Source organism: Aythya marila (assembly GCF_965140915.1).
Source record: "Aythya marila genome assembly, chromosome: 1".
NCBI lineage: Eukaryota > Metazoa > Chordata > Aves > Anseriformes > Anatidae > Aythya > Aythya marila.
This window is the reverse complement of record NC_139042.1, coordinates 165505169-165521617: the sequence shown is the minus strand read 5'-3', so window position 1 is coordinate 165521617 and position 16449 is coordinate 165505169. Positions and strand designations below refer to the sequence as shown.

Below are 16449 nucleotides of genomic sequence, written 5' to 3'. Positions count from 1 at the left end.
AAGCAAACCACCTGCACTTATTTCGGTCCCAGCCTAGGTGCAGAGCAGATTTCAGAGGCAGGTCCCTGTGTCGGTGCACAGACACCTGTGGCATACCACTAAGTCCCTTGGGTTTTTGAGCCCGAACAGGCCGCTTCACACCCCACCAGGCCACATTCAGCCCACTGGGTTCCTCCACCAGTACCCTTTCCTCTCAGCTCACTTCTTACAGCCAGGCATCTATTAAGATGAGCCAGTGTGATGTCTTAAAAATTGTTTACGCACATCAGGAGAGGCTGAAAAGCACGGGCCAGGTTAAGTTTTAGATATAAAGCTGCATCTTTGTTGGCAATCTCTTTAAGGTGGTACACAAGCTACTCCTGTGCAATTTCTGTAACTGTGTCTAGGTGAAGAATCAGCCTTTCCTTTGGCGTTATCCACGGGACGTCAAATAAGCAACACGTACGTTGAGCTTTCATTAACTAGAAGATCCCAGTATGACATTTGAGACACCTGAGAACTGAGTCTAATTTAAAGAGGAGAAACTTCAGTCTTTCCTATGAATGCAAGGCTAATTAGCAAATGCATTTCATGATTCCCCTGTCAGATACTCCTCTCAGATTTCATTAGTGCTTTCGTTAGTCTACTTCTGTGTTGATGACTAAAAACTACCTGCTTTTTAAGAATGTATTTGCAGTGTTAATGTCCTAATGTTGTAATTTTAATACTGTATAGCTCCGATCTTGCCAATATAATTTTCATTTATTTTTCACATTACAGTTACCCATCGTTCCTCATCATCCGCTTTTGCTAACATTCTTAAAGATGCTGCTGTGATCTCTGCTGAAGTTCTGTAACATATTAAGAGAGAACTACATCTTGAATTTGTTCTTCAGTTTAGCCTTGTTATTTGCTACAACTTCAGTACATCTGTTTTTAAATTTATATTTTTAAAATTTAAAGTTAAAAAAAGATTTTTACTGGCATATTTCAAATGGACAGAATCACATTTGCAGATAAACCTTTACCATTTCATTTTGCCAAAGTGGTACAAAAACAGTTCTTCTTAATACCATTTCTTCCAAAATGAAGTTTGTGGAAGGGCTTATTTCCTCAGCCACATGAATCAATGAAAAATCTGCCTTGATATAAGACCTTAGTTATATTTATGCAACATAATGGCAAGCCCACTAAACACTCTTGGAAGTGGGAAGCAAAGCATCCCAAGGTCTGAGAGTTTGCTTGAACACCACTGCATCACATTTCCACATCCCCTTTTTCCAGGGCTTCTAGATGGAGCCAGGTTAGATTGGTGAGATTTGGCAGCCCCAAGTTCAGCAGCGCACACAAACCATCACAGTGATTCCAGATCGACAACCCTAGTGGAATCTCAAAGCAGAGCAACAATCCTCAACCTAAACTAATAAACTGTACCAGCTTATAAAAAGCAATAGGGATGTCTACCCTTATCATAGTGGAACAATTAACTGAAAGCTTACCACATCGAGAATTCAGGCTTCAGATCTCAGTTTCCAGTCTCTGTGAGCCAGCTTACAGCAAGTGCTGAAAGCTTTACAACATATAAACACACAAACAAACCTCCAAATCTTTCTAAATAAACAGAACACAAAGAAATTTATGAAGAAGCAAATGGGTAGCGGAGTGCTAGCAAGGAACATTTCATGCATGCAAAAATACATTAACATACCCATTTCTAATTTCTTCTACTTTGATTTGCAAACATTCTTGCATCTTATAAAAAATGTAACGTGCTATGAGAAGTGGTTTCTAGTGTTGAGCTGCTTAGCAACACCTGCGTTCAAATAGCCTCTGGGTAAGTTTGACAAAAACTGATCTGACATCTGACGAGCCTAATTTTTTTTAATTGAAAGAAACAAACCCACAAAGTGGGATTATATTAAAACACCCATTTATGTTTTAGACTATACACAATGGCTGAAAACTGTCAGATAATGGGTTTCTGCCTCTGGCTAAAAGTAAGTGCTACATTTTGCTATAAAAGTTAGCTGCCTGAGGTGCCAGTATTTCATGAAAGATAATTACATTGCACATCATCTTCATCAGATTACAAGTTTATGTGTACTTACTGTATAAGTTTTCTTCATTTTTAGTTTACCTCCCTTTTGACAAAGAATTACCTTGAGGGTTTCTGTCTTTCTAGCCACAGGAGTTCATTAAGTGAGATTAAGGACTCTTTTTTTTTTTTCTCAATTCTTTTGATTAGTAACAAATGAAAAGAGTAGAGAAATAGGCTGAATAGTAAATTCTTTCACAGATATGTTAGGACTCTAGCTATGCCATTATCCAGAAATGTCTGAATGCAGGCCCCTGTATATGATTTAATTGTCAAGCATGCTCAAAACGCCCAATCTCAGTACACTTCACTGGAACCCTTTGTTAGAGTACTTAGCACATCAAATACATGCTACTTAAACATCCAGCTGTAGATTCCCAAACCTGACAATTTATCACATTTCTGCATTTACTAAGAGCATTTTATAACTTAGTGAAAGAAACGTGACTACGCCTCATTCATGTTACAGCTTACAGTCAGACTTTCAGCAATGCTTTTCCCAAGCCTCCCCAACACCCAGTCATTTAACACCTTATTTGAGTCACATTATTTGAGTCTGATAGTATGATGTTCCTGTCTCATTTTCCCCCAGACCAGAAACCATTTGGTATGCTCAAACTTAAATGCCAAACACCCATTAACCTCAACACAGTATTCTGTATCAGAAATTGATGTTTTTTGTTTGTTTGGTTGTTTTTTTTAAAGAAGGTTTTTGGCATCAAATGCTAATGTAGAACATCTCAATTCAACAGCTTCACCATTGTGTTCTTAAAGGATGGACCCAAAGGACATCTCTGCAAAATCTCTGTGCACATTCTTTAAGTTTTTTAATCATTCACCATGTCACAGTACTTTACAGATGTTTGTAGCTTTTGTCTAATTTAAATTACAATGTCATACACACATAAAAAACTAAATCTTTCATCTTGGAGTTAGTAGTTCAACTTACACAGCACCTTTCCATATATAGAACTATACATCTAAGAACTTTTTTAGTAGAGAAGGAAAAGGTAACTCTAAACCTGACTGCATAGCAGATGATCTAACCACAGAGGCTAAGCAACCTGCTTAGTGCTTAGTCTAGAACATGATCCGCAGCAGGACCAAGCACTCCCAGGTTCAATACCACCTCTCACATTCCAAAATATACAGATCTTCATTCAAAGCAGACTTCACAAGAAACTTGTAACATAAGTACATAAGAAATTACATGACTGTTTACATAAAAGCCTACAACACCTAAGAAAATAATAGGAAGACAAGTTTTTGACTTTCTGTGCTAGAGACAACTCTGGTAGCTGTCAGCTTCATGAACAGCCTGAAGATTGAGGTCATGGCATTATTTCAGACTGGATTTATTATACAAAATTTGATAAGCCATGTCAGCACAAGTGAAAAAAAATACACATCCTGTGTCCCAACTTCTTAGTAACACCCTGGGATACAGACTACAAGCAGACATGTAGCCAAACTTAAAATGACTATCTTAAAAACATTTTTAAAACTAAGATTAATAAGGCACTAGCACAGTTCTGGCTTGGTAAAGCACACTTAATCGATCGATAATAAGTAATTCCTAATTTAACCTGCAAAGACAAGGAAGTGTTTTTATGTAAGAGAGATTATACTTCACATTATCAACTGAACTGTAAATTGTACCTTGGAAGAATTCATCAGACTAAATTAGTGCCCTTAGAGCTCTTTCTAAACGACTACTCACAGCATACTGATGTTTTAAGAGCTTCTTCAAGTTAGGCCTGTTTAATAATCTGCTTTGGGCTACCAGAACATCAATTAGCTCCTGAACTGTGTAATAAAGGTCATTTTTTCATGAGCTGAAAATAATGTATTGGATATATTTACTTCTTAAACACAGGAAAAGCATATCAAATCAAAAAGTTTTGTATTTCTGGGCAGAAAAACAGATGTTCTAAAAAAGGGGAAGAAAAAGCTACTTTGTTAAGAAAAATATTAATTCAGCTTCGGCATAACAGCTTTCTGGTTGTTAATCTGAAAAAAAGGACCTACCTAGGCAGGCAAATACATACCCAAACACTGTAGAGAAGGAGGAAAAAACTGCAAATATCAAATTTCTTATTGGCTACCACCTACCATAGCATCCAATATCAACAACTTCTCCACCCTTTCCAACTATAAAAGATGTAGGTCAGCTTAGTTTCTGTTGGTGCAGTTGGCTTGAAGAAGGCAGTAAAACAAGACAAGAAGCACTATGTAAACAATTAAGAGGCTATTTTAAATTAATGACCCATTCAAGAATGAATATTTAATTTGTTTATTTTGCTACAACGTCAATCATTAGTAACCAGATTCTTATGTTGCATTTATACACACGCAAATTGTAAACACAGGAGCCTCAGCTTCTACACTCCGCAGTTTTTTTTTTGTTTGTTGTTGTTGTTGTTGTTGTTGTTTTTACATACATGCAAAACAATAAAGTCCAACAGCAATCTGCAACACTCTGGTCAATTTTCCCTTGCTCTCCCCAGAACAGAACATAGAAATGAAAAGGTAAAATATACAATAAAAACAGGTGTCAACATTTTAAAAGTCAATCTGTTTATCTGGTAGAACCTGAATACTTCCAAATGTTTTAGTACACAGACTTCTTATCCAAATTACTAAATCAGTAAGAGGTTGTTTTTTGGTAACCGACGAGGACATTACAGTTTTGTACTGAACCACCACAAGCTGATTCAGCCAGCAAGGTAATTAGCTTTCCTTTCTAAAGAAGGTCTTTAACAGATCTAAAGACCTTCTTTCCTTGTTAAAGAAGGTTGTTAGGTACAGGTCCTTAGTGACTTATATCAATCTAAAATTTTGGCAGAGCGTTACATGGATTGCCTCCCTCATTGAGGGACTAAAAAACAGAAAGCCTCTTAAGCATTACAACAGCTATGCCACAGAAATAACTGGTGAGCAGGGATCATGACATGAGGCTAACAGGTACCAGGCTGGGTTTTGTGGGCCAGTTGAGCAAAATAATAATCAGAAAAAGGTGGTTGGTTCATCATAAGTAAGAGTTGCTAGAAACGTGCACCTCCTTACCCAATGATTTAACAGTATGCTAACATTTAACATACATTCAAGTTCAGACTGAAAAGTACTTGGAAGAGGATTTCTGTCTATTTAGTAACCTTCAACCAATGCTGAAAGTATTCAAGCTGAAAACTGTCAAGAAGCTAGAAAATTAATTCACAGGAAATTCCCGATAAGATTTCTACGTCATTTTTCCTTACTACATGTCTGTTTATGGCCATTGTAGAAGCAGAACATTGAGCTGGGTGGCTCCTTGGCCAGTCCAACTATATTTAGACTTATTTTCTTACAGAGTACTGAGAGAAGGAATCAAGCTAGAGCTTTGCAAAGTGATTAAATGAGATGAACAACCATTATTCCACAATACCTTTTCCATATCTGAATACTGCCATCATTCTGCCTGGCTATCCTGCCTCTGTGCCTCAAATCCTATTAGCACCTGTTACTTCTGCTGAGTAAAGCAGGCCTAGTTTGTTGCTCTGACAAAGAAAAAAATAAAAAAGCAGCTTTTTTTCCAGCCATCTCAGGCAGCCAGCAAGGAGAGAGCCAGGCTCAAGGCATGGCAGGAGAATGAGAGGCAACAGATATAAATCGAAACAAGTGAGTTCCTCACCAAACAGAACAGAACACCTAAGGACAGTCATGTATTAGAAGGGCTGCCCAAAGAGGCTATGCTGGTTTCATCCCTGGAGGTTTTCAAGACCTGACTGGATTAAGCCTTGTGCAACTAGCTCAGACTAAAGCCCTCCTAAGGTTCCTTCCCACCTCAGTGACGCTTAGACCCAAGGCCTAAACACAGAGCACTCAGTGCTGCCCCAAACCATGCTCCTCCAAGCATCTGTTACAGACTCTGACCTAGAGAGGTTCAAAATGTCATGTACAGAGGCTTCAGATCAAGAAAATCAATGCTAATGAAGGACTGTATAACAGCTACTGTGCAAAGCCTGTGCCTAGCATATACCCACTCCACGTTTGTGTTTGAAGACAGAGGAGCATGGAGATAGGCAAAGCGTGCTGCTGACAAGTTATTGTGTTTCACTGAGGCATTTTTATTTGGTGTGGTTTGTGTTTTTCTTTCTGAAGTGTACCTTCAACCAGGATTATGTTCTTATGTAAGGCAAAATAAAGGTTACTTTTAAGATGACATGACGATTGTACAGTTAAGACTACACGATGGAGTTGTGTATGGCATTTGCAGGCCTGGATTGAGAGATCTAAATATTCCATCCAGCCCTTCCAAGCAACATGCAAGCAGATCAAACACATTAAAATCCCGAAACAAAACATTGGGGTTGTGGTTTTTATTTTAATTTCCCATGACCTTGTAAAGCATGGGAAGTAGTCATCCACCTACGGTCTTTCACTTGAAAAGTCTTTAAATATAGAACTCCAACTTAAAAAAAAATATAGCAGAGAAAAACTTTCACAATAAGAAGTTCACATATATGTAATGGATGCAAACCACATATTGTGAAGATAATATTAAGGAATCAGCACAAATCTGTGTGGAACTGAGCACTTAACAGTGACCTTTCCATAAGTCCCTGTACGCTTAGAGCTACAAGAGGATTTAGAAAACATGTAGGTTTTAAAGAGCAATGAAGTAAGAAATGTTACATTTGTGCAAATAAATACTTTGCATCAATTCATATGATTATATTTTACTTAGAGATAGGGGTGAAATTGTTTTAGATTTCTTTTGACAAGCAGAGGTTATTTCCCACCAGCTCTTACTGGGTATACAGAAAGTAAACAAAAATAATCAAAAAAAAAAAAACCTTGTCAGAATATAAAGGGACACAAAAAAGATCTGCTCAAACTCAGTTTGAAGAAGAATGAATATCCAAGTTCCATAAAGCAAAACTGGAACAGGGTGAGACACAGTCTGCTGAGCATAGTAGTCAAGAGGTGGATTTTCTTTCAGGGTGGGGGGCTACAGTGGGCTTTTTTTTGTTTGTCTGGCATGGGAGGTGGAGGATTATTTGTTTTGGAAGTTGTTTCTTAGTTTGTTTTTTTTAGCTTGCTTCTTTTCAAAGTAACACATCCGGGATGTAGTACATTCAAAGCATGAAAAGGCTGCTGGAAGGGAAAATAATAACTGGAGAAGTAACAAAATAATTCACAAGACTTATGGTGGTTTATAAATGACTGCTGAAATCCATTCATTGTTTTCGCTCTTCTGTATCCTCACATAAGTCACATCTGTGAAACACAGTCGACGAAGGGTTGTATTTTTTTTTAATTAATGAAAAGTACTGAATAAAGTCTCGTAAATAGTTCTTACAAATATATATAAATATAAATTTATATATAGTTATGAAGCCACAAAGCACACTTCTCAGTTCAGACAGAAGTCTCTCACTCTATTAAAAATACCACCACCTTTTTTTTTTTTGGGGGGGGGGGGGGCACAACATTTTTCAGTCACCTGAACCTACAGTAGAAAAATACATTTAGACTAACTTACTTATAGCTTTGGAAATTAAAAACTAGAATCAGCATAGTTTCACTAGAAATAGTCAAATCAAAGCAAACAAATCTTAAATGTGCATCATCTATAATTCGTTCCTTCTAGTATAAAAGGAACTCAAAATTCTAAGTTTATGAAATACAAAAGATATTTTAAGTTAATTTATTCCAGATATTGTCTTCTAAATGTGTTAAATAAATAATCCTCTCAGCAATTAGCTCCAAATATTCAGATGTGGGATGAACCATGGTTCCCAAAGTCACAAAGGGATTTTGAAAACACGACAAATGCAAACAATGAGGTTTCAGAACTCTGGAGTGCTCTTTTAGCCTTTCACTGCTGCAGTCTTCATGATTTACTTATAATACTAAGCTACTATTTCCTCCACAGCTATATGAATATTATAACTTACTTTAGAAAACACTATGCAAATACTCGAGATTGCTATTTAATCCCATTACCATTGGAATACCCTGTTAAATACTGAGATATTTAAGAGAGATGAGATAGCAAAGGTGATCCTCCTTGGGAATGAAGCCAAACACCAACTCATTTTTCATCATTCAGGATAGCCGCATTAGGCTACTCTCAATTTTAGGGGATTAAAACATTGTTCTTTAAACAATTAAATATCAAAATATCATAGTTTTTTCAAATAAAATCTTTTTTAAATATTACTTTTCCTAAGTATTAGTCGTTTCAGATACCTGAGACAATACAATAAATAAAGGAACAGGATAGACTGACCTCTTGCCATCTTTCAAATTGCCTTTTTTTTTGGTCCTGCTCCCTAGAAGGAAAGTAAAAATTGCGCAGCACTTCCACTACCAATAAGAAATGAGAAAACCCTAAGGAATTTCTCTCACACAGACGATTGTAGCAATTCAGCTGTATTAGTGTCAGCAGCTCTCATATAATGGTTTTCTGCACCACCAATTCCAGAAACCTTCAAAGTTTCCTTCTAATACATAAGGTGAAGAAAGTCCTTTGACTCCCAATAGTATCCGTAAAGCCAAACTGGTTTAACGTGGGCCCCCTAAGTGTACTGTAGGTGATGGAAAACTGGCTGCATCTTCAGGCTGAGAAGGCTGGGCGCAGTACTATGAACTTGAGCTGGCAGCCAGCTCAGGGGTTGGTATCAGGGCCAACAGCATACAAAGTGGCTGTTAACCTCAACAACGGGATGGAAAGTACTGCAAGCAGGTTTGCGGCCAATATCAAACTGGGGTGGAGGGGTGGAGAGGCCGGAAGGCACACCTGCTGTTCACACAGACCTCACCATTAAATCTAACGATCAGACTCAGGACAGGTTGTCCATACCTGTCTCTTGTGATAAGGGGAGGTTTCAGCTATAGTCTAACCTCATTACGTCATTATTCACATTTAGGATGGAGTCTAAATCTCTTGAAATGAACTTGAAGTTGTTAGTTTTGCATTTACGTCCGAGCCACTAGCTGCTTTTTCCTTGACTTTTGACTTCTTTTTGCTTTGTAGGAGACCATCAACCTATTATTTATGCAAGGCATCTCCAATTCAAGGTTAGATCAAGATTTTTCTTTTCTTTTCTTTTTTTTTTTTTTTAACAAAACAACAGTTACGTGTTTTCAGAACAATTACTTATTACAGAAAAGATACCTAAAGCATTTGTAAGTTTGTCAGGTATGTCATTTTTAGTAATACTTAGCAGCATGCTCACTTCAGTGCAGTAATTGATTACATCAATGCTTCCCTGCCTGTGATTTTCAGTGAGGCTGAAGTCACCCCATCTACAGTGCAGAGCAAGATGCTTCCTATGTTTATTTCAGGGCAGAAGTGGACAAATGCACAGCTGAGAGGCTGTATCCTCTCTTTACCCTACGATTATTTTTTTGTTGCTCCAGATGTATCTTGTCTTACAATTAGGCTTTAGGAACAAACAATGATGGGACAGACATTTCACCCTTAAGTACTAGAGAAATTACCTAAAAGCAACACAAAGGAACATTTATCTTCAGCCAACCAACATCTACACTTATTTAGGGTTACTGGCTACATGACAGACTGGCAAGAAAAGGCAGTAACTGGAAAGGCAGAGTATTAAGAAGCCTTCAACCACCAATTACAACCTAAGCTAAATACTTTTCTTACTTTCTATACAATTCAGTACTCAATAGAGGAGGAAATACTTTACTTACTCTGCGTTTATTTTCCACCTAATAACGGTATCATTTCACATGATTCATCCCAAAAACAGGAGAGTGAAAAAGCTAACTACAATAATGTTTTCCAAACGCACCTTATTATTAAAAGATCATTTTAAAAACCAACTTTCCCAAAATTGCACTTACGAGATAAATGCAAAGTCAAAGGAATCAGAGGGGAAATTGGTGGGTTCTGATTCCTTTCCACCACTCTTTCCTATTCCAGCAGGAACTAGCACTGGGTAGAGATACATGCATAAAAGAGTCAGTACTTGCTGGTTGAGTGCTGTGAGTTCCAGCTGTAGATAGTGGACTGCAATCTGACTGTCTACGAAAACAGCAAGGATAAAATTATCCCTATCACCTCTTGAAGAGAAATTACACTATTTGCATGTATATTTTCAGCTGGAAAACTACTGCAGTGCCCAGCCTTGTGCCAAAAGAGAGCTGTTAGAGTGCCTAGAGACCACAGATTTGGAAGGTGTGCATGCGGTGACTTGGAAGCTGCTACAAGGGCTCTGAAAGTGAAAACCTTCTGGATTTCTACATCTACATGTATGATGTGACTTACTTGAGCACACAAGTTTACCTATGTAAGTGTCAGGGCTTTAAAACATGTCTTTAAACATATACAAACAAACAACAACAAAAGCAGAAAAAATAAAAGCAGTCACAGAAGCTCAAGTACTGGAAAGAGGTGGAAAAAGAAAACGCCCCTTGCATATGCTCCCGCTATCAAAATGAGAATTCACAAAGGTATCAACAATGAAGCAGACTGAATGTAAGTAATTGTGATAAAATCCCTTATCAGAACCTGAGAATGCTTCTTTCACTTCTCTTACCCCGACACACTTGAAGGAGGAACCATAAATAGAAAGTAGTAAAAAGCATGTGCTCACTGACAAAGCAAGCAGGAGGATGGCCTAACATGCTGTCAAAGGTCATCCAGGTCAAATAAATATATCTTAAACTTCTGTCATAATACTAACACCTCTGCACCAATGGCAAGGGTATCAGTGGCCAGGAATAGGTTTTGTTTAACCTCCCAGGATTTTCTTCAACATGTCTTACTGAGACATTTGTCTTCCAACATAAGCGAAGAGAAAGAAGTTGTTTTACACGAAAATGCTCAGAGATGCTGGACAATACAAAGCTGCTTTCCCATTAACAGGAAGAGATGGGTAGAACTGCTCTTCCAGTTACCTTAGTCCTCAGGTAGGGAATTGCTGGGAAAGACTGCTGAAGGGAGACTTCTGCCCAGGAGAATCCAATCACCAACACTGGGCTCCACTCTTCTCTGTAGTTTCCAGCCATTCGGAGAAGTTTTCAGTTGCTTCACAACTTACACGGTAATTGCTACGCTTGACACATTTGGCATTTGAAGTTTCCTTAGGTTTTTCCAACTGGAACGCAGCAGCCTTCTGTCAGCTACACAGCACAGCACTCTGGCTTCTGGTAGCAGGAACCCTTTCTTTCCCCACAGACACAGCTCATCCCTCCGCTGGCAATGCTGCCGTTCAGCACGACACCCACCGAGCACCATGCACACAGCACCTTCCAGGGAGAAAGGCAGCAGGCCACTGGTGAGGTTGCAAGAAGTCAAACCCTTTGGGCTGCTGGTAAGATGACAATGGATGGACAGACCGGCTGCACATCCTATGCAGAGCCCACGTTTTTACCTGTTACGCTACCTTTAGGTTATTAGGATTTTCTGCAGAAAGGTCAGGAGACTGTTGTGTCTGGCATATGGCAGCTTCGTGGGCAAAATACACAGATCTGAGTTCTTTACACCTTTTTAAATCATTCATCACCCTGTTAGTAGCAGAAGAACACTTTTGAATTTAGAGGACTTCCAGCTGGTCAGGTGAAATGTAAACTCTGTCCATAAGCACGTTACAGCAAAACCAGCCATCTAACTCTCCCTCCTGGCTCAACCAAGACTTTGACTCTACATATACCTCTTAAAAAAGGTAACCACAACAACTGCTGTTATTCTGCTGGTTGGGGTTCAGAAAAACCTTACGGGCGCAGCTTTGCCAGCAGAATCCTCCAGTGTAAACAGTTACAAAAGTAAAGCTGCACTTTCACCATTGCTGCTTGTTTTGCTTGGAGCAGGACAGGAGAACTGCTTTAACAACACGAAACACGGCTCTCATCATCCTTGTGGGTCTTCACAGAGCACTGTCAGCGTAGCACGAAAGGAACTCTGTGTTTCTTGGACAGATGCGAGCACAGCTCCAAGTGGGGAAACAGTACAAGTAAACTTAACACCTGCATCAAGTGAGTATCTACAGACCGAAAAAATGCTTTCTAACAGATTGCTGCGCAGTGGGCTGGAAAGCCTAATACTTAAAAAAATAAACTTAAGGAGTGATGATAATTAGATACAACTTAGTTACCTTTCACAACCTGTTGCAAGGCAACAAAGCGCAAATCCCACAGCGCTTAACACTACTCAGAGTGAAATTAAATTACTAAGATTCAACACACTATCAAGAAACTACTTCAAAAACACTGAAAAGTAACAAAGCTGCAAGCATTTCAGCAGCCATTTTCAAAAGGCATCTGTACCCTGATAAGCACTAGTGCTGCAAAGAGAAAAACCAACCTTTAATTCCACCACAATGGCCTCTAAGCACAAAGCCTCACCACTGCTCCCAACCTGTCACCATTAGTTTCCACAGCCTCCCCTTCGGTTTCTGGCCTTCAACCACTTAAATACAAAATACTTTTAAGACAGTACTTTTAAGACCTAGCTCCATTCCCTTGCTATTGAACAGAAGAGGAATTAATCATTAACGAGTAACGATCTGCTAACAGTTTTCATGACCACTTCAACATAAACGAGACAACCTGAACATTTATTTTCCTTATTCCACCACTTCATAATTTAAATTTTCCAACACCATTAGAACTGGAATTACATCATGTTTCTTTGGTGGTGAAAACTGTTTTCATAATCTCTTCTGGGCCAAGAAGCTCCTGGGCTTCTGCAAGTGCATTTTGTAGCCAGTTACCTGGTTTCATTTCAAAGTATCAGAAACTCCTCTTTATCGCCATTCCCCATTGCAGAGCCATGCTGATCATACAACAACAATGCTGTTCTAGAGGGAGACTTCTCTTGAAAGCTAAGACGACACTACAGCCAATAGATCTCTACAAGAATATCTTCCAAAAAGGAATACTAAAGCAGAGCTCTTGAAGCTCTGCACAATGTGAGTGATTAAATTCAGTGTGTACTGCCACCAAATCACTACACAGCACACTGAAGCTAAGCCTAGCATCTAAAGGAGGAAGACAACAAGAAACCGGAGTGTTGTAAGAGCAAGCCAGTTCAGTCTACAAGCCATCATCTACACAGCAGCAGCCTTCTTTGGTCTGAGTTCAGCTTCATAGTCACAGAGTCAAGAGAACTTAAGCTGAGCATATTGAATCAGTGCTTTAAGGCATTTCCTCATGAATAAACAGAAGGACAGCACAAGTAAATACTCTGTAAAACATTCATTAGTAAGTAGTTACTCACATTTGACACTGGACACAGTTTTTGAAGCTGTCCACCATCAGGAATGATCTAGTGTTCCCTAGTTAAATAATGCTTTGGAATGCAAGTGGTAATGATTAAAACACATTTAAGAAATGTGAAATGCTGGAAAGAAGTACTTTTGTATAAATACACGCCAGCCAGAATGCAATGCTTTACAAGTCTCCCCAGTAACACCTCATACAACAGGTATCTGTATCTATTAAAATCTGACCCTAGAAAGGTGATGGGATGCTAATCGATACTTTTAGAAGTAAGCAGTACAAAGATGAGAGGTTTGCAAGAAATGCCAGCACATGGTGACACTCAACATAATGAGCAGGCCCTCAAAAGGATGTGAATGGGTGAGAGCTTGCTTCTCAACACCTAAATACCTCAACTGTAATAAATAAGCCACCCTTAGCAGCGTAGCAGGTTACACTTGCAAATTGACGCAGAAGAGGCTAACACTTGCTGAGCAAGGAGTGTGTGTTCCTGGAAAGCAAAGAATATTTTGAGCAATATTTGAAACAAAGAAAAAAAAAAAAAAAAAACAACAAACAAACAAGAAATCCAACCACCAGCAAACCCCAAACCACACCACCCAAAAGCCACAAGAACACAAGTTCAGAAAACCAGTTCAAAGAGGCAGGACACCAGCCTCGAGGGGAGGAGAAGACTGTGGGTAGGGGGTAGAGCAGAGGGCCCTCAAATAAGATGTTTTACGATGAACACTTACTGCAATGTACAAAGCCAGTACTGAACTGGCACCACCTCACCTGGGGAAATAAAGGCACAGCATTTTTTAAGAGTTCATACAGGAGCATGGGGGCAGAGTGAGGGAGGAACATACAGAGCCAACCAAAGGCAGGCCAGGAGGGGTGCAGGCTCTAAAACCAGAGGATGAAAGAACTCGCTTGTGCCCCTTCCTTTCCAAAGCAGGAATATTCAAGACCCACACCAAAACATTTTATCTCAGAGCAGAGACTATGCAAGTAAAGAGTCTGACCAAGTGCAGGACCAGCCCCTAAAAAACACAGTTCTGAAAGACCTGCACTGCTCCAAAAAGGCATTCCTCACCTTTTGATACCGTCCTGTGTGAAAGTATCTGCCCTGAATGTGTTTACAGTATCAAAAAGAAAGTGTTAATGACTGCAGGTATGGCAAACAGGATTCCTTCCTCTCCTGCTGCTCTAGAAAGAGATTTTATTGTCATTTTAACCATCTATAACTTTAACCAGAAGAACAGATAATAGAAATGCTTTCTACGGAGAGAAAGCATTAATGCAAAATTGGAGAGTAAAACACAGCTTTGTTTAAAGTTTCCTGTGGCCTTTCTTATTAACTGAAAAAAAAAAAAAAAAAAAAAAGGAAAAAGCTAAAGACTTAGTTATCATTCTTCTGAATTCCTCCAGGAGTATTATAAATCAATGCCAGATTTTTATACTAGTAGCAAACCACAGAGGACAGTGGTGTTGGCTGATAAAAATATCTTCCTTTGCCTTCAAGAAAAAAAAAAAAAAAGAATGCTCTTTCAACCACCACATTTTTTCCAGCGCAGGAAATTCTTTCGGGCTCCAAACCGAGCGCTGTTTACACCTGAACATCTAACTCAGCGCCCGCAAACCCGCTTTCCCCCGCTCTGACGGCGCTGTCAGAGGGCACCCGGCTCCCTCCGGACCTGCAGCGGCCCCGGCAGCGGCTCACGGAGGAGCCGCGGGGCAGGGACGAGGGGACGGGACCGGGACCGGGACCGGGACCGGGACCGGGACCGGGACCGGCCGCGTGTGCTCGGCGGGCCCCGCGCTCACCTCGGCGGCCGGGATGTTCACCACACCTGTCGACCTGCGCTTCTCCCGCAGCTTCCTCTTCTCGATCTGCCCCTTCCCCTTCCTGGCGCTGGGCCCCGAGCCCGAGCCCTTGCCCTTGCCCGCCGGCTTCTCCTCGCCCTCGGGGGAGCCCGGCACGGGGCTGGAGGCGGCGGCGGGCTCAGCGCCCCGGCCCCCGGCGAGGCCCGGCGGCGGCGGCGGCTCCTTGCCGGGGGGGGCCCGGCCGAGGCTCAGGCAGTTGAGGGCCCCGCCGGCGGGGGGCGCCGGGCGGTCCGGCGGGGCGGCGGGGGGCAGGCAGCTGCCGCCACCGCCGCCGGGCTCTGCCGGGGCGGCGGCGACCCCCGTGGGTCTGGGCTCGCTCACGGCGGCCGCCCCCGGTGGCGGCGGCGGCGGCGCCTGCTTGGCCCGCATCTTCTCGCGCTTGGCTTTCCACTCCTCCAGAAAGTCCGTGGTGCTGCCCCCGGCGCCCCGGTAGCCGCCGGTCGCCATGTTCCCGGCGGGGTCGGCTGGGCTCGGCTCGGCTCCGCGGTGGTGGTGGCGGCAGCGCCCCGGCAGCAGCACCTCCGCCGCCGCCCGCCGACGAGAGGGGCCCGGCGGGGCGGGCGAGACGGGGGCGGGGAGGGAGGCTCGGCGGACGGCGAACACCCTGCGGGGAACAAAAGGGGGGCCGTCAGGCGTCCCGCTGCCAGCCCAGCCCGTCCTCGCCCTGCCCCCCGCCCCCCCGGACCCTCCTCGCCCTCCGCCGGCCCCGACGCCCTCCCTGCCTCCGTCCCACCCTGCCGGGAGCGGAGCCGCCCGGCGCTCACCTCCCTCCCTGCCGCCCGGCGGGGCCGCGGCTCCGTGCCTCGCTCGGTGCCTCGCTCGCTGCCGGCCCCAGGTGAGCGGCACCGCCTCCCGCCGGCCCGGAAGGCGCGGCCCCGGGGCGGCCCCGGCTCCCCCTTCCCCTCCCCTCGGCCACAGCCCGGGCAGCGCAGGGCAGGGCAGGGCCGGGAGCTGCCGCTACGGCACCCGCGGGGCGCCGGCACCTGCCCGGGGCTCCCCCGGGGCCGCGGCCGTCGGGCCGGGGCTGTGCCTGGGAGGCGCCGCTGTCGCCCAGCCTCGTGTGCCGGGCAGGGAAGGACGCGGCCGGCGCTTCCCTCCCCGCAGGTCCGCACGCAGCAAGGTGCAGAGCCGGCAGCACGGCTCTTTTTATTTCTTTTTTTTTTTTTTGTGGCTGATGTGTAATGCTGAGCCCGGCCGTGCGGTTAATAAAAGCCCTCACGAGTTTGGAGCGTGAACTTTTTGAAACGGTTTTGGTTTCTTTTTTGCAGCAACGGTAC

At 42.5% G+C, this 16449-nt stretch overlaps 1 protein-coding gene across 1 annotated transcript in view; it reads right to left on the bottom strand.

The window, feature by feature from the left end:
* The window catches only part of PAWR (pro-apoptotic WT1 regulator), an 81160-nt gene extending 65124 nt beyond the window's left edge, over nucleotides 1-16036 (bottom strand). The window contains exons 1-2 of the mRNA XM_082755842.1: nucleotides 15937-16036; nucleotides 15113-15776 (exon numbers count right to left, since the gene is read on the bottom strand). Of these exons, the coding sequence (XP_082611968.1) occupies nucleotides 15113-15619 (507 nt within the window). The 5' untranslated portion in view covers nucleotides 15620-15776; nucleotides 15937-16036. The remainder of the gene's footprint in view (nucleotides 1-15112; nucleotides 15777-15936) is intronic.
* Between the last annotated feature and the right edge of the window lie 413 nt (nucleotides 16037-16449).